At 41.9% G+C, this 27454-nt stretch overlaps 2 protein-coding genes across 2 annotated transcripts in view; both read right to left on the bottom strand.

Moving 5' to 3' along the window:
• The window catches only part of LOC311040720 (ankyrin repeat domain-containing protein 10-like), a 454992-nt gene that overhangs the window by 185968 nt on the left and 241570 nt on the right, over positions 1 to 27454 (bottom strand). The gene's annotated exons all lie outside the window — the stretch shown is intronic.
• On the bottom strand, positions 410 to 27454 carry LOC311040628 (uncharacterized protein; the record flags this gene model as incomplete). The annotated part of the gene is made up of 10 exons (XM_084050957.1): positions 410 to 655; positions 1336 to 1614; positions 1769 to 1858; positions 2323 to 2530; positions 10233 to 10387; positions 10569 to 11161; positions 22825 to 24102; positions 24577 to 24684; positions 25061 to 25141; positions 27169 to 27454. The coding sequence occupies 10 exons, from the start codon at positions 27452 to 27454 to the stop codon at positions 410 to 412; spliced, it is 3324 nt and encodes a 1107-aa protein (XP_083907083.1).

Here is a 27454-nt window from a genome sequence, read left to right as displayed (position 1 = left end):
CCCTCGCCTCGCTTCATTTTCCACTCTGTTCGTTCTTTATCCTTCCCTCCTGCCGGCTAGGACATCTCTCCATCTATCAGGGATTTGTTTGAATCTACATGTGCTTGGGAAGGGAATTAGTGTGGGTTAAAAAGAAGGGAATCAACCACCATCAACTCCTTCAAAAGACCCCATCCATCCATCCGTCCATCTGTCCGTCCGTCCGTCCGTCCATCAATAAATCTATCCATCGATTCCAAGTTCTTTCTGTCTTCCACTCACTAACAATCAATCTTCACCCCTCCCTCCTCCATCCATTAATAACTTAATTACTCAGCCGGCCCATCCCCCCACCCCCCTTCCATACCACCCCCCTTTCCATTCATCCCTCTGTCCCCGCCCTCCGTCCGTATGCCCTCTCCTACCCATCTCATCTTGTGCCTATGTTTTTATACTGGCACAGCAGCAGGTTCTTGAACGTCTTCTTGAACGTGGCGTTGCAGAGGGCGTAGCACGCCGGGTTCACCGTGGAGTTGACGTAGCACAGCCAGTAGCCGATAGCCCACACCGTGTCGGGGACGCAGGAGTGGCAGAAGGTGGAGATCAGCACCATGACATTGTAGGGTGTCCACGTGATGATGAAGGCCAGCAGGATGGCGAAGATGGTTTTGGTCACCTGTAGTGAAGGAGCAAAGATGAGTGTCAAAGCAGTATTGATTTACAGTACACAATACACACAGTAAAAAACCCTGAGTATTAACTCTCTCTGAGTTATCTGTTTTTACTGTGCAGAAGATGTTTGTGATTTTATGCTCACATGTTGACAATCTGTGTCATTTTTAGATGTCTTTGGCTATTCAAAAATAGCAGATATACAAGCTCATAGCGCGTCACAGAGTGCCGCGCTATGAGCTTGTCTATTTTTATAAAAATCGTGAAATTTTGTGTAAATCTTTGAATATATAGGCCTATATTTTTTTAAGCAAACATTTGTAACTCAAATCTTTGCTTCTGGGGGAAGGGGGTCCCTGTCTGGAACAAAATATTTTGAGATGGGGGTCCGCGACCAAATACATATCATTTTGGGGGTCCTTGACATGAACAAGTTTGGACACCACTGATGTAGCAACATACGTTTTTCAGAAACCAGTTAGGATTTAGAAGACATTTGTAGATGCGTTCCCGGATTGAATGTGTTAAAGCGAGTGAAAAATATATAGTTTAGTTGTCCCTCTTCTCTCGCTTTCTTTATACATTATCCGAACTCCCCCTCTTTCTTTCCTCTCATCAGTCCATCCATCCTTCCCTAAGCATTCCCATCTCAACAAACATTTGTTTCATGTTAGATTCTCACACCTTCTTCTCCCTGGCAGCCATCTGTCTTTTCCTCTTCACTTGACTCCTGGCGATGCTCGCAAACTTCCTGGCCACCGTCTTTGGCCGGTTGATGGGGATCGAATGTTTCTCCCCGCCCTCCACGGGTGGGCAGATCTCTATGGCTGTGATGCACTCATCCCCGGCCTGCTTCGTCACGATCTTTATCTTTGACCACTTGGAGGCGGCGCTCATCTTGGCGAGGGCAGGGTTTGTTGTGGTTGTCGTCGTCGTGTCAACGGGGGCGGGATTCGTGGCAGCCTGGAATGGAGGCAGCAGAGGGTGTTTTTGCTCATTTTTTTGTGGTCAGCTAATGGCAATGGAAGATAGATGTTTGTTTCTACTTTTAAGATTAAAGATAACTACGTGATTCATTGAACTACTTTAATACTTGTTTTCTTGGACAGTTGCCTACCTCTGTTGGAGCATCGCTGTTGGCATTCTCTTTTGGTTCCTTCGGTGCGATAAAAGCCGTGGACGAATCATTGGAGCTCTCTTTCTCCTCCTAAACAGACAGGCAGGCAGACACAGATGGAGGGGGGGGAGGGAGGGAGGGAGGGGGGTAGAGAGAGATTTATGTATTGAGTTCCATGTGTATTTGGCACACTCTTATCAGATGATAAAACTATCTATAATTATCTGTCTGTCTGTCTGTCTTGTCTGAATGGTACTGTAACTGGGACGCTCGCCCCAAAAACACACTCGCCCCCATTTTTCCCGCTTACCGCTCGCCCCCAGCCATTCTTGTATTTGTTTTATAGAGGTTAAGGTTAGGAATGCATTTAGGGTTAGACATAGTTTTACTGAGGTTAAGTTTAGGAATAAGGTTAGGTTTAGGCATAGTTTTACTGAGGTTATACGTTTAGGAATACCTGGTGGCGACCATTCCGAGGTCGCCAGATTTGACCCGTGGCGAGTGTGGTTTGGGGCGAGCGTTCTTGTATTCGTCTGACTCTGAACACACCATACCTGTGTGGGACCAGGACTAGGCTGGGCTGGAGGCTCAGTTGTTGTAGTTGTGGCGAGTGGTTCCTCCACCCTGCCATTCTTCACAGCTTCCACGACAGTGCTGCCAGTGTCCAAACTGGGCTTGGGAGTTGTCCGGGGACTTGCCTGGGGGCTGGTCTCATTGTTGTTGTTCTGTTTTAACAGGTGACCCTTCAACAGGCTTGGGGTTCTAGGAAGAAAATACATTAATAAGTCAAAATAACAAGAAGAAATATAGCTGCAAGCAGCGATAATACAGGGCCAGACATGGAAACTAGAGAGAGAGAGAGAGAGAGAGAGAGAGAGAGAGAGAGAGAGAGATGGATACTGGAGAGAGAGAGAGAGAGAGAGAGAGATGGAAACTGGAGAGAGAGAGAGAGAGAGAGAGAGAGAGAGAGAGAGAGAGAGAGAGAGAGAGAGAGAGAGATACATGGAAACGGAATAGATTGATATGAGAGAGAGAGAGAGAGAGAGAGAGAGAGAGAGAGAGAGAGAGAGAGAGCGCCATGGAAACGGAATAGATTGAAGAGAGACATGGAAACGGAATAGATTGATGAGAGAGAGAGATGAAAACAGAATGGATTGATTGGACATCTCAACCTATTGCCATTAACAGGAATCATACTCTCTACCTTCGGACTAATAGGCTGCAACACTACCTATAGTGCTATAGTTTTGTCCAGGCTGATGTTGTCTGTTGAAGATCATAAACTCTTGCCTTCTGTCATGAACCAAGCCAACACTAAGATCACTCGTTCACAAACCATTTACCAATAGAGAAATTGTATGTCTCCTCGCAACCGAAAACAGTGAAAGCAGCCCATCTACAAGCTCAGAAACACGTTGCTATCTGAAAGGTTTTGAGATTGTAGATCGGCTATTTTCAGAATGAAGTATGTCATACGTTGAAAAACGTACTCTCAAATATGCATTTCAGGTTATCTTTACCATTTGCACATGTATTCATTGATACAGTCATGTTGTTTGCAATTCAACTTAAATGAAGTCTGCAAGTGAGGCTTGAACTGACGACCTTGAGATTGTGAGGCACTCATTTAAGGGAGACGCCATTGGACCAACAGACGAGGAACTGTGAAAAAGGAGATCACACAGATGATACAGTTTCACGCAAATAGCTGAAAAATCCTGGGTTTAAGTGTTTTTCAAACTGCTCAAAATTGCGGACAATCTAAGGGCGGAGCTTACTGGTCAAAGCGATAGATGTGTTCCTCATGAGTCAAGGCACAAGTGTAAGCAAGTTTCACGACTTTCGGCCAAACGAGGCATGACTTTTGCCTGTTTAAAGTTTGCATTTTCAAAAATTGCTATAGCGCCCCCCTTTGGCCAATTGGAGTGAGATTGGTTTCAGTGATATTTGGAATGACTCTCTACATTACTGCAACGTTTCAAAGATTGGCTGGCCTTCAAACAGCCATAACTCAAGTTCGCAGCATGCTATGGAGTACAAATTTTGTACATGGACTAAAGCCAGCAATAGGGACTAACTGTCATTACTTAAACCCCGCCCCCTCTGTCTGCCCATTGGCTGGGCTTTAAACAGCCATCATTCCAGTTTGCAGCATGCTACCAAGTACAAATTTGGTAAGTGGACTCAGACCACCAATAGGGACGAACTGAAATGAGTTAAGGCCCGCCCCAAAGGCACCGCTTCCTTCACACAGGGTGTGTTTTTTTTTTAACACTCATATTTTAATTATTATCATTACAAACTAATAAAATAACCCTTGTTGTGAAAAAAACAAAGTAGTCCTTTAAAGTATCAAAAGTACAGGCCTACTACAATTTCTGCAATTATCAGATTAACAAGCTCACAGTTATTTTCAAATAGCCTATGTATAAAATGAAAATTAGATACATGTTTCATAATATCATAATTTCTATCTGAAAAGTAACTAGTAAGAAAGCTTTCAAGTAGTTGTAGTGGAGTAGTATTATTGGAAGTGGGAAATACTCAAGTAAAGTACAACAACCTGAAAATTGTACTTGTACAGTAAATGTATTTAGTTACTTTCCAATTCCACCACTGTATTTTAGCATACTTCAGTGGTGGAAAATGTACTCACATGTTTTACTTGAGTAAAAGTATCAGTACTACATGGTAGAAGTACTCTGTTACTAGTAAAAGTCTGGTATTATAAATTCATGAAAAGTACAAAAGTATTGGTATCAAAATGTACTTTAAGTACCAAAAGTAAAAGTACAAAAATGTTTGAAAGTAGTTGTGAGCTTAGATCGGCTATGTTCAAATAGCCTACATATAAAATAGGGCTTTGAAATGTGTAAAATAGGACCATTAGTGGCTAATGTATTTTATATAATGTCATAATTCATATCTGAAAAGTAAGTGGTAGAAAGTTATTTATTTTAGTTTGTTTTGTTTTATTTCGTTTGCATTTATCATTGTTATTATGGCTTATTATCAGATGTGGACAGTAACTGATGAATTTGTAAATTTACTTGAGTAGCCTACTGTGTGTGTGTGTGTGTGTGTGTGTGTGTGTGTGTGTGTGTGTGTGTGTGTGTGTGTGTGTGTGTGTGTGTGTGTGTGTGTGTGTGTGTGTGTGTGTGTAATTTGTGTGTAATTTGTGTGTGTGTAATTTGTAGATAGGGACAACACTAGTTGTCGATGCAAACATAACACTTCAGGTCCCTTTTAGTTAGCGCATAGCAGTGACATATGGTGCCTTTTTGCCTTGAATATTCATGAAAGGCAGAGTGACATGGTTTGTTTTTCGCCTTGAAAACAATGAAAGGCATCCAATGTTGCTATAGTCAGTATGCCTAAATTGTATGTCTTTCATCCACGTTTCCCCATTCAGACAGTATGGCATGAATACAGTCTCAAAGGGGAAACGTTTTTATTGTATTAGGACTCATATATATTATATATACATGTTTTTAGTGTTTTAGTGGTTATTTTGTGCTGCACCACTATAGGCTATAAAGATATCCATTTAGTTTACTCGTTTTGAATCAAACCTGCACTAATTTGACTTGGGATAAAAAAAAAGCCATATAAAAAAATACAGCAATTCATTGGTGTGAAAAATAAGTAATGTACTTTTACGTGTACTTAAGTATTTTTAAAAGTATTTACTCTTGATTACTTAAGTATATTTAAAAGCAAGTACTTTTTTACTCTTACTTGAGTAACATTTTGACTGAGCTACTTTTACTTGTAGTGGAGTAAATTTAAGCAGGAAGTACACCTCTGCTTATTATGCACGGGCGTCGAATGAAATAACGGCTCTATTGTTAAGTAGTTAATGTGTGAATTACTTTGAAACTAATGGCCAGTGGTCAGTATCACCTCAAGAGTCAAGACAATAGTGCGTAAGTATCAACACCAGTCCACAACATATAAATACTAGATCTGTAAGTAAAAGTATTATTGTCATTATTACAATTGTTGTATGACTATTACCTGCTTATGTAGGGCTTCTAGCGCCACCCAGTGGGTGTTCGTATTGAGCGCAGGACTGTGATTTATGGTTAATGCGACGTCACTTCCGGTTTGCGAGTTTTATTTTATTTACTTTCTGTATTTAGGCGGATTAGCGTGTGCATCTGTATGAGGAACGTGTTGCCTAAGTGACTGAGTGATTTATATGTTTACTGTGTAATTTTCAGAGGGATAAGTTTGTAGTTTGACAATATATACAGCAGTAACGATGTGGACTGCGCATGCGTCTGTGTGACGACTTCCGGTTTAGTTCCGGTGTAGTTGTAACTGCGACATTCATTTGGCCATGAATATGTTTTTGTCAGTTCCTTATTGTCAGTCCGTTTAACACAATGTTACAATATACGTTTACACGATATAGTCATGTATAGGTCTTGGATTGACTAGTGTCATTTGGTGAGTCTGTGATCGATTGCTGTGGTCCTCAAGCCAGAACACTTTACGTCACATTTGATCTTGCGCGTGCGTACATAGTTGTTTTCGTCAACGACAGACAACGCAACAGTTAGCGTAGATGCTTGGTATGATGAATATGCATGAATAATGGTTATTACTCAATGGGATAAACTCTTTCATTGTATTCGTATATGTTGCTTATATATCTATGTATGTTGTCGTATGATTGACGTTATTTTCTTTTCGAGTGTTTCTGTGTATTATGCAGTTCATCTACATCTAATGTGGACACCCAAAGCTAAGCTAATGTGTGTACTGGTATTTCAAGGCCTGGCAGAGAATAACGCTTCGTTTGTCGTAGTTTAGATTTGCGTTGTGAGCTGCACGTCTGCTATTTGCAAACATTTTTGTACTTTGGGTACTGTAAGCACATTTTAATACTAATAGTTTTACTGAAGCACATTAATTCCGGATCCTTCCTCATAATACACTACTTCTACATCGCAGTATTGATACTTTTACTTAAGTAAAACATTCGATCACTTCTTTCCACCATGCCATTTCATTTATATTTGAATCACGTCAGTTTGCAATGCAATTCATAGCTAAAGATGTATAAACCTGTGTGATATAGTGATGTTATAGAGTACTTCTAACTATAGAATACTGCTAACTGGGAAAGCAGTCAGCCCACACCATGCCATTTAATTTCTATTTGAATCACCTCAGTTTGCAATGCAATTCATAGCTAAAGGTGTATAAACCTGTGTGACGTTTTATAGAGTACTGCTAACTATTGTACTGCTAACTGGGAAAGCAGCCAGTCCAGCAGGGGCCATTCACACACTCTCTATGTTGTCTTGACAATGACGTTGACTCTAGTACCCCAGATGCGACGACCTGAACGTTGTGGTTGTCCTATGCTTATGCTATGCTAAACAAGTTAAACAACACATATACAGTAACGTAAAAAGGAATACATAGGACAAGAAATTAATGTATATACTATTGCTATAAAACAACAAATGTAGCCTACATGTTTAAGCATACAGATGCATTAACTATGTCCATGTGTATGATGCGACAGATTGAATAGCATATTATTGACTTCATTGATGCCTTATTGTTGTTGTAATGTGTGAACAAGATGGCGCTCAAATATTGTACATTTACATTGAAGAATGTCAGCTTGTATGTAATTGTAATTGTGCTGAGACAGAGTGATTCACTCACACGAAGGTTATTTACCATGCTCGAGCTGTATACAGCCTTCAACTCCAGTCTGCAAATCGGCCCAGTGATCTACAGGAACCACATCTCGTGGCCCACTACCCACTACCCACGACCTGCGCCCCAGACCTTCACTTCAGTTCAACATTGGGCATAAATTTAGCAATATTGACCATGATTTCATAAGAGTGCGGGGCTCACACTGAAATGTACAAATTAGCTCAGCTCTTATAGCATGGCTACACGCTATACAGCAGTTGCGTGGGGCTACTGCGTCGTTGGTTTGAGTCATTAGATGACATTGTTATGTTTGTCATATGTTTTGCTCCATGTAAATTTGATTCGTATTATGACTGTTTTCATTGCCCACATTCCATATCCTAAAGGCAATTTACAAGCTCTGATCTATCGCGTTTAGGAGTTCTCCTAACGCTGCCATGACCAATGACTAAATTAGTGCAACTAGCTAACAAACATGTATCTGTTTTATTTAGATTAATTATGTGTGGCAATGTTTAAAATAAATGACGCACTATTTGAAAAGTAATGTGTACATGTGTCTGAAAAAGGTGCGTCTGCAATGAATTACATCAACAATGTTAAAAGGCAACTGCAAAAACAAACTTCCAAATGTATAATCATTTGAAAATAGCAGATCTACAAGCTCACAATGCTTGTAGATCGGCTATTTTCAAATGGCCGAAATGTATGGGCTGAAGTGGTTACTGTATGTTTTGTAATGAAAATCTACAAAGTAACCACTGTAAGTCAACGTCACATGAAGATGTGTGTTTTTAAAAACAAGGTACATTTACAGGTTACTATGTGTATAAAAAAAGGAAACTCATCAGGCTCAAAGAGGAGTAAAATGATCGCTGCCCATCCATATTGTAATGTGATCATTAACATGTGAGGCAACTGGTGACCTGAGCCATCATCAGGATTCGGTTATATTTGCATTGAATGAAAGCACACTGCATAATGATAGAATGGCCTATGCATTTTAGCCATGTGAAACAATGCGGTTCTATTTGCATGTAATCATTTTATGTTGAAAGACTATGTATTTTATTTGAAAACATGTACAGGTTAATATGTACATAAAAAGGGAACAGATAATGTATCTACAGAGCATCACCTCATGTCTGCTTTTACTACGCAAAAGGGTACTATGAAAACATTTTTCAGAACCACGCTGCTGCCCAAAGCAGGAAGCACAATACAACAATACAACCAGAATCTTCAATAGATCAATTTCTATGTACTAAGATCACTGTACAGGAATATACACAATGCTTATCTTTAGGGTGGTTGTGTTCCGTTTGATATCCTTCTCTTATCACACCAACTCACGAATCTTGCTGCTGTGTTTGGAATATACACAATGCTTAGTCTTTAGGGTGGTTGTGTTCCGTTTGATATCCTTCTCTTATCACACCAACTCACGAATCTTGCTGCTGTGTTTGCACATTGTTGTACTTCGCCCAGCAGATATGGGAGTTTTTTGACATTGGTCATGTATTCAAAATCTCCGTATGTGGTTGTAACCAAAAATGAAATCGGGGCTTCATTGTTGCGTAAATAGATTCAACTCGACACTTATTAATGTTTTGGTGCATTCTATAATTTAATACAACATTCTGATGCCTCCATAGTCTGTCTACCTCTCTGCAGAGTGTGACGGCATGAAAAGCTCAGTGTGTAGAGGGGTGGGCGGGGCTTTAGGCTGCGTGGTCACTTCACGGACCTGCTGCTTTTATGAACAAAATGTGCGCACAAGATCAGCTAAAACTATGCTAAATACTATGCGAAATAAAGGTCCGACTTTATGTTTGATAATTTTTTGGGGTTTATCGTAAGTACCTTATATTTATTGGACACTTAAATGTTTTAGGTACATTCTGTAATGGATGGGAAGTTATAAGGTGACATTTCAATGCTGTTAAATGGACACAGGATCAAGCCAGGGAGCAATGGCCGCGGTGCAGGAATGCCAAGAATGTTCAGATCTGAGAGGGGGCATGTTCAGACCTGAGAGGGGGCGTGAGAGGGGGCGTCTCCCTGCATGAAGCCAAGTTGCAGCAACCAATCGGTGGCAACGAAGCAATGACGACGCGTTCCAGACCCTTTTTTAGCAAGACCGCCCCCTTTTTCACACAAACAGAGAGTCCCTGACCAAATCACGCCCCGTTACGCCCCTTTTTCGCCTAAGCCACCTCCTCTCTTTATAAGCCTGCAGAGGTTAACTCCCCACATTGCTCAGATGCCTCAACTGCGTCCATCAGGACGGCCACGCAGGGCTCGCCGTCCAAAAACAGGAATCATGTGGATTTTGTGATCCACATGGGAACAGCGTGGCTCCAATGTGGATTTCAGGCTTCATGTGGCCACTGGCCAGCCTGTGACAGTCAGTTGTCTATGACATATCTTTGATGTTCAGCTCCAAATTTGGGCAAGGTTTGAGCCATTATAAAATCTGTGGAAGTACTTCTTTGGCCTACAGCAGTGTGCAGAAGAAAGTTGGTCCAGCGAGACTAGCTCAGCTCTTACTGACGGCTGGCCTCCAGCAAAACAACGCTGTAAAAATACTTTTTAAAATTGTGAACAAAAAAAACACAAATAAACCACAATGGTGTGCATAGAATGCAGTTTCCTTTCTATGTAGACAAAACCGTTGTTTCTTACTGTTTAAAATGTAATTTTTTAGGCAACCCCCTCCCCCCCCCCCTCCCCCCCCCCCCCCAAACAGATGAAAACAATTTTATCCCTATGATACTCTTACTTTATTCCTTTCTTCTCCTTCTTCTCTGGTTTTTGTTTGGAGACGCGACTTCTGGAGGCCAGGGAAATGTGAATGTAGAGGACAGTCATTATAATGACCGGCAGGTAGAATGCTGCGATAGCCGTGCCAAATGTTACCGCTGGATTGGAAAGGAACTGTATGGGGCAGGGCAAGAGTAGCATACAGAGAAAGAATAAAGAGTTAGAAACAAACACACAAACAAACAAACAAACAAACAAACAAACAAACAAACAAACAAACAAACAACAATAGGTCTGTAATAGATAGACATAAGAAAATGTCTTCTTGTACAGGACAGACAGATTGCAGTTTTACCTGTATATAGCACTCTCCTTCTGGTACTGTTCTCTCTCCAACAATGAACTGCCAAAACAAGATGGCCGGTGCCCAGAGGATGAATGACAGAATCCAAGCCCCAGCGATCATCAAGCCCGCCATCTTGGTCGTCCTTCTCGCCGGATAAGTCAGGGGCTTTGTCACACAGAAATATCGATCGAAGCTGATGATCAACAAATTCATCACTGATGCATTTGAGACGACGTAGTCCAAGGCCAACCACAGATCGCAGACAACGGGCCCAAGTGGCCAGTAGCCAACTATGATGTAGACCGTATACAAATTCATGCTGAAGACGCCGATTATCAAGTCAGCGCACGCCAGTGAAAACAGGAAGTAGTTGTTGACAGTTTGTAGGTGGCGGTTTACTTTGATGGACATCAGGACTAGGATGTTCCCTGTGACCGTGACAAAGCTTAGCGATCCTGTGACCAGAGCAATGAAAAACATCTCCACAACCTTGTAAGGGCTTCCGGACAGCCCAGAACTTTGCTGACAGGGCGTTGATTCGTTGCCGATACCATCGCAGGAACTGTTAGAGAACGGGTCGGTTGATTGGTTGATGAAGGAGCCTGAGGAACCAAAAACAAAGTGAGGGTTAGACAGTTTTAATTGGGCTGGAATAATGGAAATTTCAACTCAACCTTCTACATACTGTAGCAACACCTTGTTTATGAAATCTGCATGAGTGAGTGTAAGTGTAAGATTCAGGTTCGAGGAAAGCTGTTAAAGTGGGAAATGTCGAACGGTTGTTTGAGCTCCCCTCACTTTGAATGTGCATAGTGCTAGTGTAGGTTTCAATACCATAGTTTGAGTTTGTATTTCAACTTTAAGGCATTCAACTTGAATGTAATTCTGTTCTCACAGTTACAGCTTCTCATCAACATGAAACATCCTCGGGACACTCCTAAATGCTTGGCTGTCAACATCGTGATACAGTACTTCATAAAATGCTGACTTTTTATAGATAGAATTTTTCATCTGACAGCAATAATTAGCTTCTTAATCTCAGTACCTACAGGCAGAGCTACAGGAAACTACAGCAAACTCCCTGGGAATACCATTAAACCCCTATTGTTCAATTTGGCTGACACTTCATTTCCACAGCAAACGTTAATCTGATATGTCAGCCATGTGATACAGATTTTCCCACAAAGCAGAGTAGTATCAGATGGCCACATTGTCACATTAAGACATCAAGGCAACGTGAAAATGATTCAAGTTATTCAATGCGATTGTAAGTTGCTGAAACTGAATGCCTGTGTAATATTAAGTTTAAACCATTAAAGACATTTATGTTGAGATTAGTTTTTGTGTTTTAATAAATGCGTTATTCTGTATTTAACAAAGCCCAATATGAAATTGAATGGATCAAAACAGAGTTGTTGTTTTTAATGTACATAAACTAATCAACAAACATAAGATAAACATACATTCTTTTCCACATAAAAATACATATTTCTTCAAGTATTTTGCAAGCGTTTCTGCCTCATTGGATGGCAAAGTGGAGAAAGGGAGGGAACGATAGAGCTAATGAAGCAGATTGGGACCCCTTGCTGTCTCAAGCAGCACTGAGCCCATGTGTGGTAAATGTGTGTTAAATGGCCAAGGCCTGCAGATGGCCCAGAAATATCCACTTCAGTATGCAGAAAGACAGCACAAAATAACAAGACTGTGTGGAGCAACAGGATACCACAGGCCTCCCTAAAACATGAACTTACAGGGTGCAACAACAACCCATCCCAGCGGGGTGGGGGTTCTTAGAGAGAATCGAGCTCGCTCCTTTATAAATGGAAAATCTGAAGGGTTTGTACAGGGCTAGCTGGTGACATGAATTCTTCTGCAATATTGTACATCAAAGGTATTCAAAACAGTTATTTAAAATAACTGTATTTACAGTTATGTATAATAATAATAACATTATTTATAATCTTTAGGTACTAATTGGGACACTGGAACATTAGTATTTCCCTTATACTGTAGATAGGGTTTTGACAGCTCTTATACAATATTATGCAACTTCTCAGTGGGATTCTAGGGTGTGTGGGTGTCGTAGATACTGCTATCACAATATATCACAATCAAGCAATAAAGTGATTAGATTTTTTAATAATGTGGTTTGTAAATCTTTGGCAACTCCCTTTGAGAAATGAGCGTAAGGGAGCCAGCGACAAGTGCAGAACCCATTCAAAAGGGCTTTGCAAACATAATACCGTTAATCCATCCAAAGGCCCTGTGCATGAAAATTATATAAAGTATTTTCCATGCATTTTTCCTCTCATCTCCATGTTCGCAAAAGAAAAATACTGTAACAAGCAGGCTGAAACATGTAGTGACGTTTATAAGTGTTTCAGGCTGACATTTCAGGCGCCATAAATAATTCTATGCAAAACCTCATCTAACAACAACACTTCAGAGATTTAAGACATTCACAGACAGCAGACACACTAACTCAACCAGCCAAAATGATTTAAAAAAAAACATAATTTCACAATCTCTCGCAGATTACTGCATGTTTAACTCCACAGGCCCACCCTAACCCCTATAGGGAGCTGGGGTAGGGGGGTTAGGGGGCGGAGACTCGCCCAGGGTGACGTAGTTCCGGTCGCCATTTTGTTTGACGTGGCTGTGACGCACTGTGACGACAGTTATAAACTAGAAAAAGTACTCATCGGAGCACAGGTCTCCGCCAGGTCATGTAGGTTATTGTGAAAAGGGTGGCATTTCTTCTTAGGCCTTTCAATCGGACACTGCATTCATGATTTGAGGCATTTTGTTCCAAAAATGTGTTTTGCTAAATTAGACCTAATGGTGGCCCTATAACAGGCCAATGTGAATGTGAAAAGGGGGGCATTTCTTCCTCGGCCTAGTGGGAATCTGCATGCAAAATTTCACGGAAAACTCAAAACTGACCAATCCAGCAAACTTTGGAAGCCACTGTAAGCAAAATAGGATAGAATATGAAATATTCGGACAGATCCATCAGAATCACATGACTATGGAGATACAGTGTACCAATTTGCGTGTTTTTTGGACAGAATCTGAAGGAATAATCTCCAAAAATGTATTTTACATAATTCGGCCTCCTGGTGGCGCTGTAAAAAGCAGATGTGAAAAATGCAGTGCAGATGTTTTTCCTTGGCCTCTAGGGAGTGTGCATGCAAAGTTTCACGCAGATCGGTGCAGTTATAGTTAAAAATGCAAATCGGCCTGTTATAGCGCCACCATGAGGCTGATTTGAACATTTTCAAGTGGCATTTCTTCCTCGGCCTAGTGGGAATGTGCGTGTGCAATTTTACGGAAATGGCAAGCTGCGTTCATGATTTGAGGCAGTTTGTTCAAAACGAACCAATCCTGCAAACTTTGGAAGCCAACCTTAGCCAATGAGGATGCAATATGGGAAATCGCACAGATCCGGGTTGATCACATGACTATAGAGATACTGTGTACTGATTTGCATGACGTTTGGTTAAAAGCTGTAGGTGTAATGGGAAAAAATGGGTTTTGCACAAATCGGCCTCCTGGTGGCGCTATGACAGGCCCATGTGAAAATGTGGGGCAGAGGTTCTGAATTGGCATCCAGGGAGTGGGTGTACACAGTTTCGCAGTGACAGGGCCAACGGTGCCGGAGATTAGCTGGTAACACACGGACAGGACACACGGACACACGGACGGACGGACGGACAGGGGGAAAAACATACTCTCTCGCCACGCCTTTCGGCCTGGCAGAGACAATAAGGAAGCAGTGCACAATCACATTGACAGTTCTACACTCACAACGTGAACTGAACACTACAACAGATTTATTGGTAAAGGACAGAAGATGGATCCGGGCAATGCGTGGCAGAGAAATACCATACAGAGAAAAGCTGAACGTGGACGCAAAGGCACGCTATCTGGAAGAAATGACTCAACTGAGCGGATTCGATCCATATGAACACATGGGTGGGTGACGCTGACTGAGGATTAGGATCTGCTACCGTCGCTGACAGAAGTTAGCATTTATCAGTAACTTGTTTGTGGAATAAGCTTTTGCACCATTGATGACTAACATCCGTAGATCTATGGAATGCCATAATCGGTTTACCAAATGTACATGTGTGTTTTTTATATTTTATTACTATCACTAAGTGTGCATTCCAACCAAAACACAATGGTCCAGCCAAACATACTGTACTGTTGTTTGGTTGTTGTTTTTGTAGTAGTGATTAGCCATGTGATGGCTATTTTGAGTCTGTGTGTTGGGGGAATTGCTATTGCATCCAACAACGCAGCACATTCGTACCATTGCTATATCAGAGCGACAGACAAGTTAGAGATAGAAGAGAGATAGAAGATAATGTACACAGTCTACACACCACTGTCACGACTTGCTGCTTGCTCGAAAAGAAGCTTAGAACTACAGATTGACATTACAACGCCTCAAACTAGTCATCAAGGAAAATGGCGTGGAAAGTGGGCAGAGTTAACCCCCGAATTGTAAATCTGACGGCATGATCTCGGGCCCTATACATCATTGACTGGGGTCCCGTAGTTTTTCCTTCTACACCAGGGGTCTTCAACAGGGGGTCCGTGACCCCTAGGGGATCCTGAGTTACTACAGTGGGGCCACCAAATATTTGTGTGATAGGATATTTTTTTACTATATTATAATCTATGAAAAAGTTTAATATGCAACACAATTTAATACAATATTATGTAGTGGGGGACCCTGCTTAATGTCTCTCTCAGCTAAGGAGTCCTTGGCCTGAAAAACTTTGAAGACCCCTGTTCTAGACCAAATGTCTTTGTCAAAAACATATCGGGAGGTTGTAAATAGGCAAATGTATGCCTATTTCTGATGAATGTATTGCCTGTTATGAGTATGACATGCCCAGAATAGGGATGCCGAGATTCATGTGGTTAATTGACACCTCTGCACTTCTATCATTCTACCATTTCTAGACCAAACCTCAATCCTGGCCCACATGCCACTGTATGCCTAGTAATGAACTGAAGGAATCTGAACAAGTCTTATATGGTCTATCAATAATTAAGACAGATAGTGAATTGTGCAGTAGCATTGAATATCATTGAAGTTCTGTGCTGGAATACTGATTGTGGCAATAAATAATATTCAAGCGAGCAGAGCTCAGGAGAAGCATAACATTTTCATTTCTTTGCTACAATATTTTTTTTTCTAATAGAAAAATCCATCCATACACATGAACGCGCGCACACACATGAAGCCATACTGTGATAGACATTATGGTCTGTATAGTCTAATGCTTTATTCATGAGTGGAAGAGCTTTGGCTCAATTAAGCATTTATTCTTCATCTACAGTGTATTTGCAATACGATACCAACCGACTATTCAGAAGACCTTCTTCCCATGTGAATACATTCCTTATCATATGAATGCCAACCCAAAGATTACCATACAGTACTGCATTAAGCGATTGTGTCCATTCTCTGGCACACAGCTTACGCCTAGACCCTGTATTGGTTTTAAATAGTTTGTGAACCAAATTTAAACATCAGTGCTTTCTCCTGCTGTCTTAATGCTGCCAGTTGAGGTGGTTCAGGGTGGGTATCTAGTAAGGATGCTTCCCATGGACACCTCCCCAGGGAGGTTTTCCAGGCACGTTAAGGCAGGAGGACATGGGGCAGACCAAGGACACAATGGGGGGGATTATATCTCCACACTGGCCTGGGAACGCCACAGGAATGGGATCCCCTAGTCAGAGCTGGTTAATGTGGCCAGTGAATGGGAAGTCTGGGATTCTCTGCTGGAACTGGCACCTCCGCGACCAGATGGATGGGTGCGTATGTTGACGCAATCAGCTGTATACTGTTTTTGAGTTGCAAAAATGGCACAAGAGGAAGCAATCCTTTTGTTATAGCGACACAACACAATGTGGAATTGCTATGGCCTTCTGAATATCCAACATTTGCCTCTTTACAGACATCAAATACGTACAGAAACCGTTCACATCCTTTCTGTCCTTCTATTAATAATCCAGCATGCAAACAAAGTCGTAATGATGCAGCAGCGTATCAACAGGTGCCACCATGATATCTAAATGCATGGCTGCAATTCAACAGCCAGTCTATACAGTGTATGCCTTTATAGCATAAGACTGCATATTGCATTATACTGTACTGTATGGAGGTATCTCTGCCAAGAGTCACATGTATATTAAATTGACTATGTCCATCCATTAATATTATACATCAAATGCATGCACGCACTCAAACGTGCAAACACACACACATGCATACAACATTAAACACAGACACTGCTTGCCAGCTGCTCAGCCATTCCCATGCACAGTAGATTAGAGAGAGAGAGAGAGAGAGAGAGAGAGAGAGAGAGAGGCAGAGAGAAGAAGAGCGAGAAAATAAAACAGAAGACGGCGATGAAGAGAAAGAAAAAAGGGGAGGTATCATTAAACATTAAGCATGTTTCTGCGATGCTTGAATCATGCATGTGTATCCTGTATCTGTCAGACCCGATAGGGCTTGTCACGCAAAGCTCCCTTTTGACAGGGCAGTGTTAGATTGCATTTAGCTTTAAATAAAGAATACAGAAGACAGCCCTGATAGTCATTACCAGGGTCCATCCCATGAGGGAGCAGCCCTCTCCCATTAGGCTGTGTTTTTTCTTCTTTAATTTATTGAGACTGGTGAGTTTCCCTACTCATGATGAGAGGGGAGAGAGTGTCAGGAGAGACGTCTCTGCTGGGATTCAATCCTAAGCCTGCAGTGATACAGTACGTATGCTGCAGTTCCAGAGACGGGGGTGGCGCTTAACTTCGATACCATGGTACATACTGTACTACAAAATAATGATGATCCCCACCCCAAAAAATGGGGGTTGAATCTTTTGATCCTTTTTGTTTCTTAGCAAACACCCGTGTAACAGAAAGCCAGCCTTTCAAGGGACAACAAAGCATGGTTTGATCCTTTTCATTGAACCACATCAGCAGATCTTTGCCCCAAACCGGTCAAACTGTACATCAAAAGAGACAGAGGGGAAAATATGAAAAATATGAATATGATTCCACCTGATTGCTTTCAAGATCACGGTGCTTGTGAGATGTATATCCTTCCACTTCAATCACTTTGAAACCGTATAAGACATTCGTACAGGATTTCTGACATGCTTGCTTTCAACACTCAGCCTCTCTTCCTGCTCTCTTTCCTCATGCCCTTCCCTCCTTTCCTTCCTCGCGCTTCCTCAACTTCTTTTCTTCCTTGCCTACCCGCCTTCTTTGTGTCCATTTTCCTTCTTTCTCTCTTTTTTCCAAACCTCCCTGACCGCCTTCCATCAACTCCATTCTTTATGTCAGTGGCACGCACTGGTGACACACTGGTGACACACTCCCGTCTGCGATTTAAAGTCAGAACAGCCATCTGGTGCTGCACTGCTGACAGTTTGTCTGATGGCTCTCAAAGGAACGTTGAAGATTTCTGTCCATCCGTCAACCCTTCTTTTATTATTTATCTCCCTTTCTTTCTTCTTTACATTCTACAAGACTGGGGGCGCCACTCAAGCTTGGGTCTCAACAGGCCATTCGATCGGCTTCAACCCATGTGTCTCCAGGACTGGCGTTTCATCCATTCTCTTCGACTAGTCACTCGGGGGCGTGCCCTTGCAATAATCATATTTGAACTGAGGACCCCTGACCCTGACAAGCACACTAGGAGTTGAGGCATTACATTTTGTTTGACTCGGTACAGATAAATATTGTGAAATTAGCCGATCTACAAGCTCACAACGCCTCGTGTTGCAAGGCGCTGTGAGCTTAAAGTTCAGCTATTTAAGGTAACATGTGACCATTTGGCCAATGTTTGACCATTGTTTATAGTATAGTTTGTTGGTTACTTTTAATGTAGAAATGATCGCATTTGTTTATTTATTTCCTTAGAGGTATTAAAAAGGTCTTCAAAATCCTTCAATCACTTTAGAAATACCCTGTATACACTAATACTGTATGTTGACAAACTGTAGTGTTTACTGTTGAGTGAGAAACAAATGTTTGCACATTACGCAAATTGTCTGCCCCCCCCCCACCCCACCCCGCCGCCGCCAAATAATTTGGGGACCCCCCTGGGGGTCACGATCCCCCAGTTTGGGAACCACTGTTCAACGGAGTCTGATCCGACCGGAGCGAGAAAGCAGGGAGCCATTGTCAACAGCTGGATCCCACATGTGTCACGTCAAACCCACGGACGCGAGGAAACAGGAGACAAGAGACAGAGAGTGAGAAGCGGGAAAAGAAAGGAAGGGAATGAGCGAGGGAGAGAATTGAGGGGAAGGAGAGATTTTTAAAAAAAAGGGTGGAATGGTGTGTATAGTCTGGATGACAAGAGAGATGAAGAGATTGAGTGAATTCAAGAAGGATTTGGACTACATTAATCCGTTCTGCTGTATTTGCCACACTTCTGTCCTCTTATCATACTGTGTCGTGTGCACACATTACACATTTGGTAAATATCTTTTTTGTGAGCCTTTATAAATCCCTATCCCATATTTTTGTATAGGGGATAGGTGCATAGGTGTATGTTATATACACCAGGGAAATTCTGCATGTACGTTGTAGTCAGAATTTTCACACATACAGTACAGTATGTCCTGTATAACATTTTTCCTCTTTATCATTTACAGTAGGGCCTGCAGACATTTGCCCATTCTGTGTAAAATAGAATGGTCTCCGTATTCTAAATTCACTCTACACATAATATGTGTAGAGTGAATTTAGAATACGGAGAATACTGTTGCACAGATTCTGTACAGAAGATTAGATGCACGATAAATCTTGCAACTAATGCACACAAAGTAGTTTTTTCTGTAATATCAGTTTGACCATTTTTGCATGGGTTTATAGCATTCTCATCGTTCCATCCCATACATCTACTGCAGTGGTCCAGGGACCCCCAGGGGTCATTGAGGGCAGTTCCAGTGGGTCCCCAGCAACAAATGATTGATAGTTATGGGAACCAAGTGGACCCGCAGGTCTATAACTCTGACAGTGTACAAATGTGTACACTCTCAGAGTTATGGGGGTCCGTGGCCCCATGTGTACCAAACAGGGGGTGCTTGAAATTAAAAGGTTTGAGAGCCACTGATCTACTGAAATAGTCCCCCAGGGATTAACAAAGTTATGCCGTAGTTTATATTAGAGTACCTTACGCTATCTTATTTCAGCTGGACCGTCACATCGCCATAGCCTCTGGCTGAAATTAATTTGAATTTAAAACCTGTGTCTTATTTTACAAATCAGGAAGACCAGAAAGAAAATTTACAATTTAGGCATTTAGCAGACGCTCTTAACCAGAGCGACTTACAATATAAGCAAGGTATACAGTAGCATTAATCTAAACAACATGCAATCAAAATAATAATCTGTACATTGAAACTATAGGATACCAACATAGCATCTGTCTAAATAACGTATACAATTTTTGTGGTCAAGAAAAGCAAGCCTAAAACAAAAAGAGTAAAGGAAGGAGAGAACGAAGGATAGAAGGAAACAGAAGGAAGGATAAAGGAGGAAAAGGGAAAGAACAACGAGCAGCATGTATACTTAATCTATCTTATCCAAGTGGCCCCATTATAAAGGCTTCACATAACAGTAATCAAACCCCACCTCGCTGATCACACAGCGTCAGGACTAATCCCTACTGACCTGCAGGTGAATCGTTTAATAATGCCTGGAGCAGCCGATCCTAATCTCTGTAAGACGCACATGTAGGGACATAAGTGAATACTGATGGATAACAGGAAGCCTGAGGATGCACGCACGCATGCACACACACACACACGCACGCACACACTCACGCACACATGTGGTGCATTGGTGAATACTGATTGTAACAGGAGGCCTCAGGACACACACACGAATGCGCGCACTCACGCACACGCACATGCGCGAGCGAGCGCACATACGCACGCACACACACACACACACACACACACACACACACACACACACACACACACACATGTAGGTACTATAGACATGCACAATAAGAAATGTGCAAGAACATGACACATGCAGAGACACACACACACACACACACACACACACACACACACACACACACACACACACACACACACACACACACAATTATAAAGACATGCAGGGGACATAAACCCATAGCAAGGGCTAATTGACAGACAGGATGTGACTGCAGGCAGTAATGAGGCATAATCATCAGGTTTGGGATAGCAAATAACCACACACACACACAACACACACACACACACACACACACACACACACACACACACACACACACACACACACACACACACACACACACACACACACACACACACACACAATTCTGGTTAGCGTCCTCTGATTATAGGTCTAAGACACGCACGCACGCGCGCGCGCGCACACACACACACACACACACACACATTTATTGATTTATTGATTTAATACTTTGTTAACACATTGGGTGCCAGAGGTTTTTTAAAATGATGTACACTGAGTGCCAGCATTTTCAAGCTTTCTGGCTCATCTTTCAAGGACCACAGAATACTCTGTGCTATTGCTATATAAACACCAAATATCTCAAAATAAAGATTGGACTCTCTACTTTTTACCAGAAAAAAAAGTGAGTCGATAGCATGTTCCGTTCTTGAGATATTGGCTGTTGAATACAGCTTGATTTCACCAAAATCAGCACCTTTTCTTTAGAAACAGAGTTATGGCCGTTTTAGTAAAACTTTTTTTTTCTCTTTTCATTTTTTTTTGGAAAAATAATTTGACATTTATTTTTGCCTTCAGTGACAGTAGTCATCTCAATAGTAGTTGCTTTAGAGAAAAGAAAAAAAAACGCTTTTGAAAATACTTTTGTGGTTCGTTTTCACTCCTATGGGTAATAACAATAGAATAATGATAGGAAACATAAAGGCTCGTTGTCACTCCAATCTCTTTGAAGTGCATCTTAGTTCAGCTTATTTCAAAGTTCTCAAATAATACATCAACTTTGGTTTCATACAAGACAGCAGCAGCATAGTAATAATAATAGAATAATTACAGAAAACATAAGAGGTTCGTTTTCACTCCAATGTATTTCAAGTGCACCTAGTTCAGCTAATTTCAATTTCAAAGTAATCAAATAACAATAAATACTACAATAACAATAAATCAAATTTCAAAGGTTCAAGATTGTACTTTATTGTTCTTTCTTGTGTACAGGTCGGATTCCAACCAGACAGCAGCAGCAGCATATGTAATAACAATATAATGACTGAAAAAAAGTTTCACTACAAGCAGCACACTTCACACTATATACAGCAGATAGTTTAGTGCAAATTCAGGCATTAGGCCACACTATATACACAGCAGATAGTTTAGTGGAAAGTAATAGTGCAAATGTAGGCATTAGGCCACACTATATACACACCAGATAGTTTAGTGGAAAGTAATTGTGCAAATTTAGGCATTAGGCCACACTATATACACACACACCAGATAGTTTAGTGGAAAGTAATTGTGCAAATTTAGGCATTAGGCCACACTATATACACACACACCAGATAGTTTAGTGGAAAGTAATTGTGCAAATTTAGGCATTAGGCCACACTATATACACACAGCAGATAGTTTAGTGGAAAGTAATTGTGCAAATTTAGGCATTAGGCCACACTATATACACAGCAGATGAAAAGTAAAACAATTAGGCATTAGGCTCAAAATAATAACCTTCATATGATTAGTAGAAAAAAATATGCATTATGCTAAAAGTAGGCATTAGGCCAATCAATACAAAATAATAAGCAAAAATATGCATTAGGCAACAAAAAAAAAGACATTCTGTGATTCTACCACTTAGTGAGGTCCTTTTTCGAGTGGTACGATGTTGTACATTCAACATGCAAGGGGACCTTACAGCCTTTACACATCCACCTTGTGTCTCTCTTTGGGTCTCTTTTCTTGTTCTGCGATTCAGATTTTCGCATGCAAACCCTGCATGCCCTCTGAGGGGTTTTTTTCCCTTTGGTTGGAGGGTATTTGACCAGTTCATGGTCGGTCACGATCCTGTTCAGCCTGCTCTCGGGGTCTTCTTTTGGTGCCCTCCACCGTGGGTCGTGTACAGGTGGTTCAGGTGCAGGTGCCCCCCCCTCCTCCTCCTCCTCTTGGGGAGGAGGGGGGGGGGGCTCCTCCCCAAGGCATCCGAGGTAGCCCCAGGATTTGATGACGAGGTAGATGAAGGACTTCAGGTTTTTACAGCTGGCAGTGCCCTGAGGATGTTTTGCCTTGAACAGGACAAAGGCATTGAACATGCTGATCTGAAACAGATAATTGACAAACTTTTTTGGCCACTTGCATGTCTTCCTGACAAATAGATAGTAGGCGAGATTTTGGTCCAACTTGTCGACGCCATTCATGTACTTGTTGTACTGGGCGACGCATGTTGGCTTCTGTATTTCAACCAACCGGCTGGGGGCCCTTTGTTGACCCTTCTTCTTCTTCTCCCTCCTCCACTGGGAAGCAGGGACCGTCTCATGCTGGTGGAGTGTGGTGACCATCTTCACGATCCGTTTGTCGTGCCATGCCACCACCATGACGTCGTCCGTGTGACGCATCAGGGTTGACCCAACGGGAAGCTTGGAGGTGGTCAGCTCCCTGATGGCTGGTGGCTCCCCTCTGTTCGTGCGTAGGGTCCCGCACACATGGGTCTGAAGACCAAGGAGGAGTTTACACAGCTTCACTGAATTGTAATAGTTGTCCATGAAGAGATGAAAACCATAACCTTTTAGGTCACCAAGGAGGGAAGTGATGGTGGTTGGCAGGGGCACCTTCTCCCCACAGAATGGCTTCATGTTGTACATGTACCCAGTGACAGAATCACACAAGATATAAGATTTGATGCCGTATTTGATGGGCTTAGCTGGGTTGTAAACCCTCCAAGAAAGCCGCCCTCGCCAACACAGCATTCCCTCGTCTATGCTAATGTTCTTGCCTGGCAGGAACATCTCTTGAAAGTTAGACAGCAAGGTGTTCAAGACTGTGCGGACTTTGCACAGCGGGTCCTCAGTGTGCATGGTCTCATTGTTGTCGAAATGGAGGTTACTGAGGATGAGTTGGAACCGGTTCCTGGACATGGTTTTGTGGAAGAAGGGAGTGGTTCGGATCTCATCAGTGAGCCAATAGTCTGCAATCTTTGGCTTCCCTATCAGTGCGGTGAGGAACAACAGCGCCAGGAACTGCTTCAGCTCCCCAAGAGTCAGCTCCTTCTTTCCCCATGCGTGCTGTCTGGAATGTGGCAGGGCGCTTGTAACACGTTGTTTTGCATAAATATTTGTCTGCTCCACGATGTGCTCAAGCAGCTCATCTGTGATGAGCAGCTCCAGGAAGTCCACAGGTTCTTCAGACTGCAGGTCAGCGGCCCTGCTCCGAGGACCTGGAGTCCCAGCACTGAAAGGGATGTCCTTCGGCTGCCAAGAGTCTGCTGACTCATACCACACAAGCTCATCAATTGCACCGCTACGAGGCCTGCCACCACCTGGAAATAAGAAATGCATAAGTTACCATAACATCAGATGTCATCGCCATGCTGGCTTGTGGTGGACATTTTTGACAAAATTCTATTTTTGCCATGGACATACAATATAGACAAACACAAAGAGCTAGCCCTAAATGACCATTACAGGTCTGTAACTCTGAGTGTGTACAAATGGAACCAAATGGACCCGTAACTCGAGTTATGGGGGTCCTTGAAAATAAAATGTTCAATACATGGTGTCATAGTAAATCAGTGTCATACATATTCTGTAGAAAACCTGGAGACTGACATTCAAGTAATTGGGTGTTATGATCAAAATAAGAACACTATAAAATGGTGTGTAAAAATGAAAAACATTTGGCACAGACAAGGCAAAGTCTTGTACGGACATATTGATGACCCCTGCATAAAATACATATTTTGTCATTTGTGTGGTAAAAGAGAGCTCAGTGTGACAACAGAAAATGTTCTTACCTCGATTACGGCTGACAGGTGGCATTACAGGTGTGTGCTCCTCCTCCTCCTCCTCCTCCTCCTCCTCCTCCTCCTCCTCCTCCTCCTCCTCCTCCTCCGACTGTGTGTCTGTAATCACAGTAAAATATGAAATAGTTTGGTAAATATGATTTACAGAAAATGAAATCAACTAATTTCACCCCTGTGGACGATGGAGGATTGTACAACCCTTCTGCCAAGAGCACAAGTAATCAGAACATGGCTATACTGTCATGTTACAAGGACAAGCTGTACTATAAACAATAGCCATCAGGCCTAGCAGAGACATCTTGGCTCTACATCATGTAAACTAAAATGTATCATAGAGTAGAAAAATGAATAGAATAAGATAAACAACATAATGTACTGACAACAAGGTAACATAAGCAATCATGATAACATAATCTGATTTCGTCCACACCTTAGAATGAATACTTTTTATTCCTGTTGTAATGTCTTTACTTACCACGCTGATGATACACAGACGCCCCAACAGACGCCCCAACAGACGCCCCAACAGCTTCCAGCTCCTCCTCCGTGTCGGAGCCTAAGATAAAATATACTTGGTCAATATAAGTACATCAAATACATTTAGGCATAATAAACGATGTTACTATGAGATGCCTGACAGAACACATGCATTTCATTAGCTAACTAATTGTGCTTATTGGAAGTCCCTCTGGATAAGAGTGTTTATGGCTAAATAGATTTGATGTACTACACTACACATTCTATGATCCTATAGCATACTGAGACACTACACTGTCTCTGTATTCTATGATCCTATAGTTTACTGAGAAACTACACTGTCTCTGTATTCTATGATCCTATAGTTTACTGAGACACTAAGAACATATGCATCTGTCATCCCTCTGGATAAGAGTGTTTATGGCTAAATAGATTTGATGTACTACACTACACATTCTATGATCCTATAGCATACTGAGACACTACACTGTCTCTGTATTCTATGATCCTATAGTTTACTGAGACACTACACTGTCTCTGTATTCTATGATCCTATAGTTTACTGAGACACTAAGAACATATGCATCTGTCATCCCTCTGGATAAGAGTGTTTATGGCTAAATAGATTTGATGTACTACACTACACATTCTATGATCCTATAGCATACTGAGACACTACACTGTCTCTGTATTCTATGATCCTATAACTATAGGATCATAGAATACAGAGACAGTGTAGTGTCTCATCTATTTAGCCATAAACACTCTTATCCAGAGGGATGACAGATGCATATGTTCTTAGGTCAAGGCACCCCATAGTAAGATTACATCAAAGGAAGAAGAGCATCAAAGCTGTATTGTTTTTTTTTGTTTAGACAATTTGACCTTCTAGCTCTTTGAAGCTAGTTAGAAGGGGGGCTCGCTCACCCCCCCAAAAAAAGCAGAATATGCCATTTTGTTTACATGAACTTGTGACCGGGGAACAGGTTCAAAGGTGTTGTTGTGTTTTGTTTATCTGACATGACATTATCTCTTTGAAGCTGTCTTAGAGGGGGGGTCACCCCCCCAAAAAAAAGCAGAATAGGCCATTTTGTTTACATGAACTTGTGACCGGGGAACAGGATCAAAGGTGTTGTTGTGTTTTGTTTACATGACCTGACATTATCTCTTTGAGGGAGCTTTGCACCTGCTAAAACAAAAAAAAAGCAGATCTACAAGCTCACAACTAGATTCTGGTAGTCACTAGTAGATCTGCTATTTTTTATGATTGCCACAAACAATACATAGTTTAGCCTACTGCATCTGTCATTCTGTCATTGTACATAGGCTAAATTGTCAAAATTGTCATAATCACAGATCAGAAGCATATGTATACTACAGTATACAGAATACATCATTTTCATCTCATCAGTACCAGGCTATAGTAAAGTAAATGAACCTATAACTTAGAGTTAGAATGGGAGGGTCTAGTACACAGTGAGTGTAACGGTAAGAATAGACACACTTTTCTTGCCAGGCAGACACCTCCTTTCGTATAACAGTGGCCTCTTATTCGGGCCATGCCTGCTGATTCGGGTTGCCAGGTCTTGGGATAGGAATAAGCAACCAGGTCTATGAAAACAAGCTCAAAAGCAGCCACTACATGCCAAAAGCAGAGACTATATAATATTGTCACGGCTATTTTCAACTAGGTTTCAAGTGCCATCTGGCCTATAGTTATTTGGCCACATGAAGGCTTCAAAACTGGACAATAGCCGTGAAAATCACATTCACAATAATACAATTCAAGCTGCAGATCGTCGGATTTCCCGACGTTCTCTTTCTAAACTCCAACCATGGATTGCCTTTCAATAAAACTATATTTGATAGACATACGATTCACCTACATTGTAGCCTAACAACAAGCTCACAATCGCAAGTTCGCAACCATTTTACAAGCAGCTTTACAGAAAAAAACAAGCCTATAGTGGCTTACAATAAGCAGACCTGGCAACTATTACCGTAGTCCACGATTCCATGGAAACTTTATGATAAGTTTTCTCCGTAATATCAACTAGATAACCCATCAAATACGACACAAACACGATAAAATGTATGTATTCTTACCATTGGTAGCTGGTTCCCACTCATCAGAGCCGTCATCTGAAAGGGAAGACGATGATGAGTCTTCATCGCTCCCTGAAGCAACAGGTAGCTGCACATACACCGGCTTCGTTGCAAGCTCAGACACCCGGTCAGACACCCGACGAGGACCAGGCACCATGCCCGGGTCGCGGTGATCGTGGTCCTGGACCACAGACCTGGCTCCACCAGGACCCACTGGAGGTGGAATACATGGAGGCTCTGGTGGTGGTACTGTTCCACTCGTAAGGGGAGCGAAGAAGTCCCGCAT

The sequence above is a fragment of the Gymnoscopelus microlampas genome (genome assembly GCF_963454915.1).
Source record: "Gymnoscopelus microlampas genome assembly, chromosome: 24".
Lineage (NCBI taxonomy): Eukaryota > Metazoa > Chordata > Actinopteri > Myctophiformes > Myctophidae > Gymnoscopelus > Gymnoscopelus microlampas.
The sequence above is the reverse complement of the archived record's forward strand: the minus strand, read 5'-3'. Positions and strand labels throughout refer to the sequence as shown.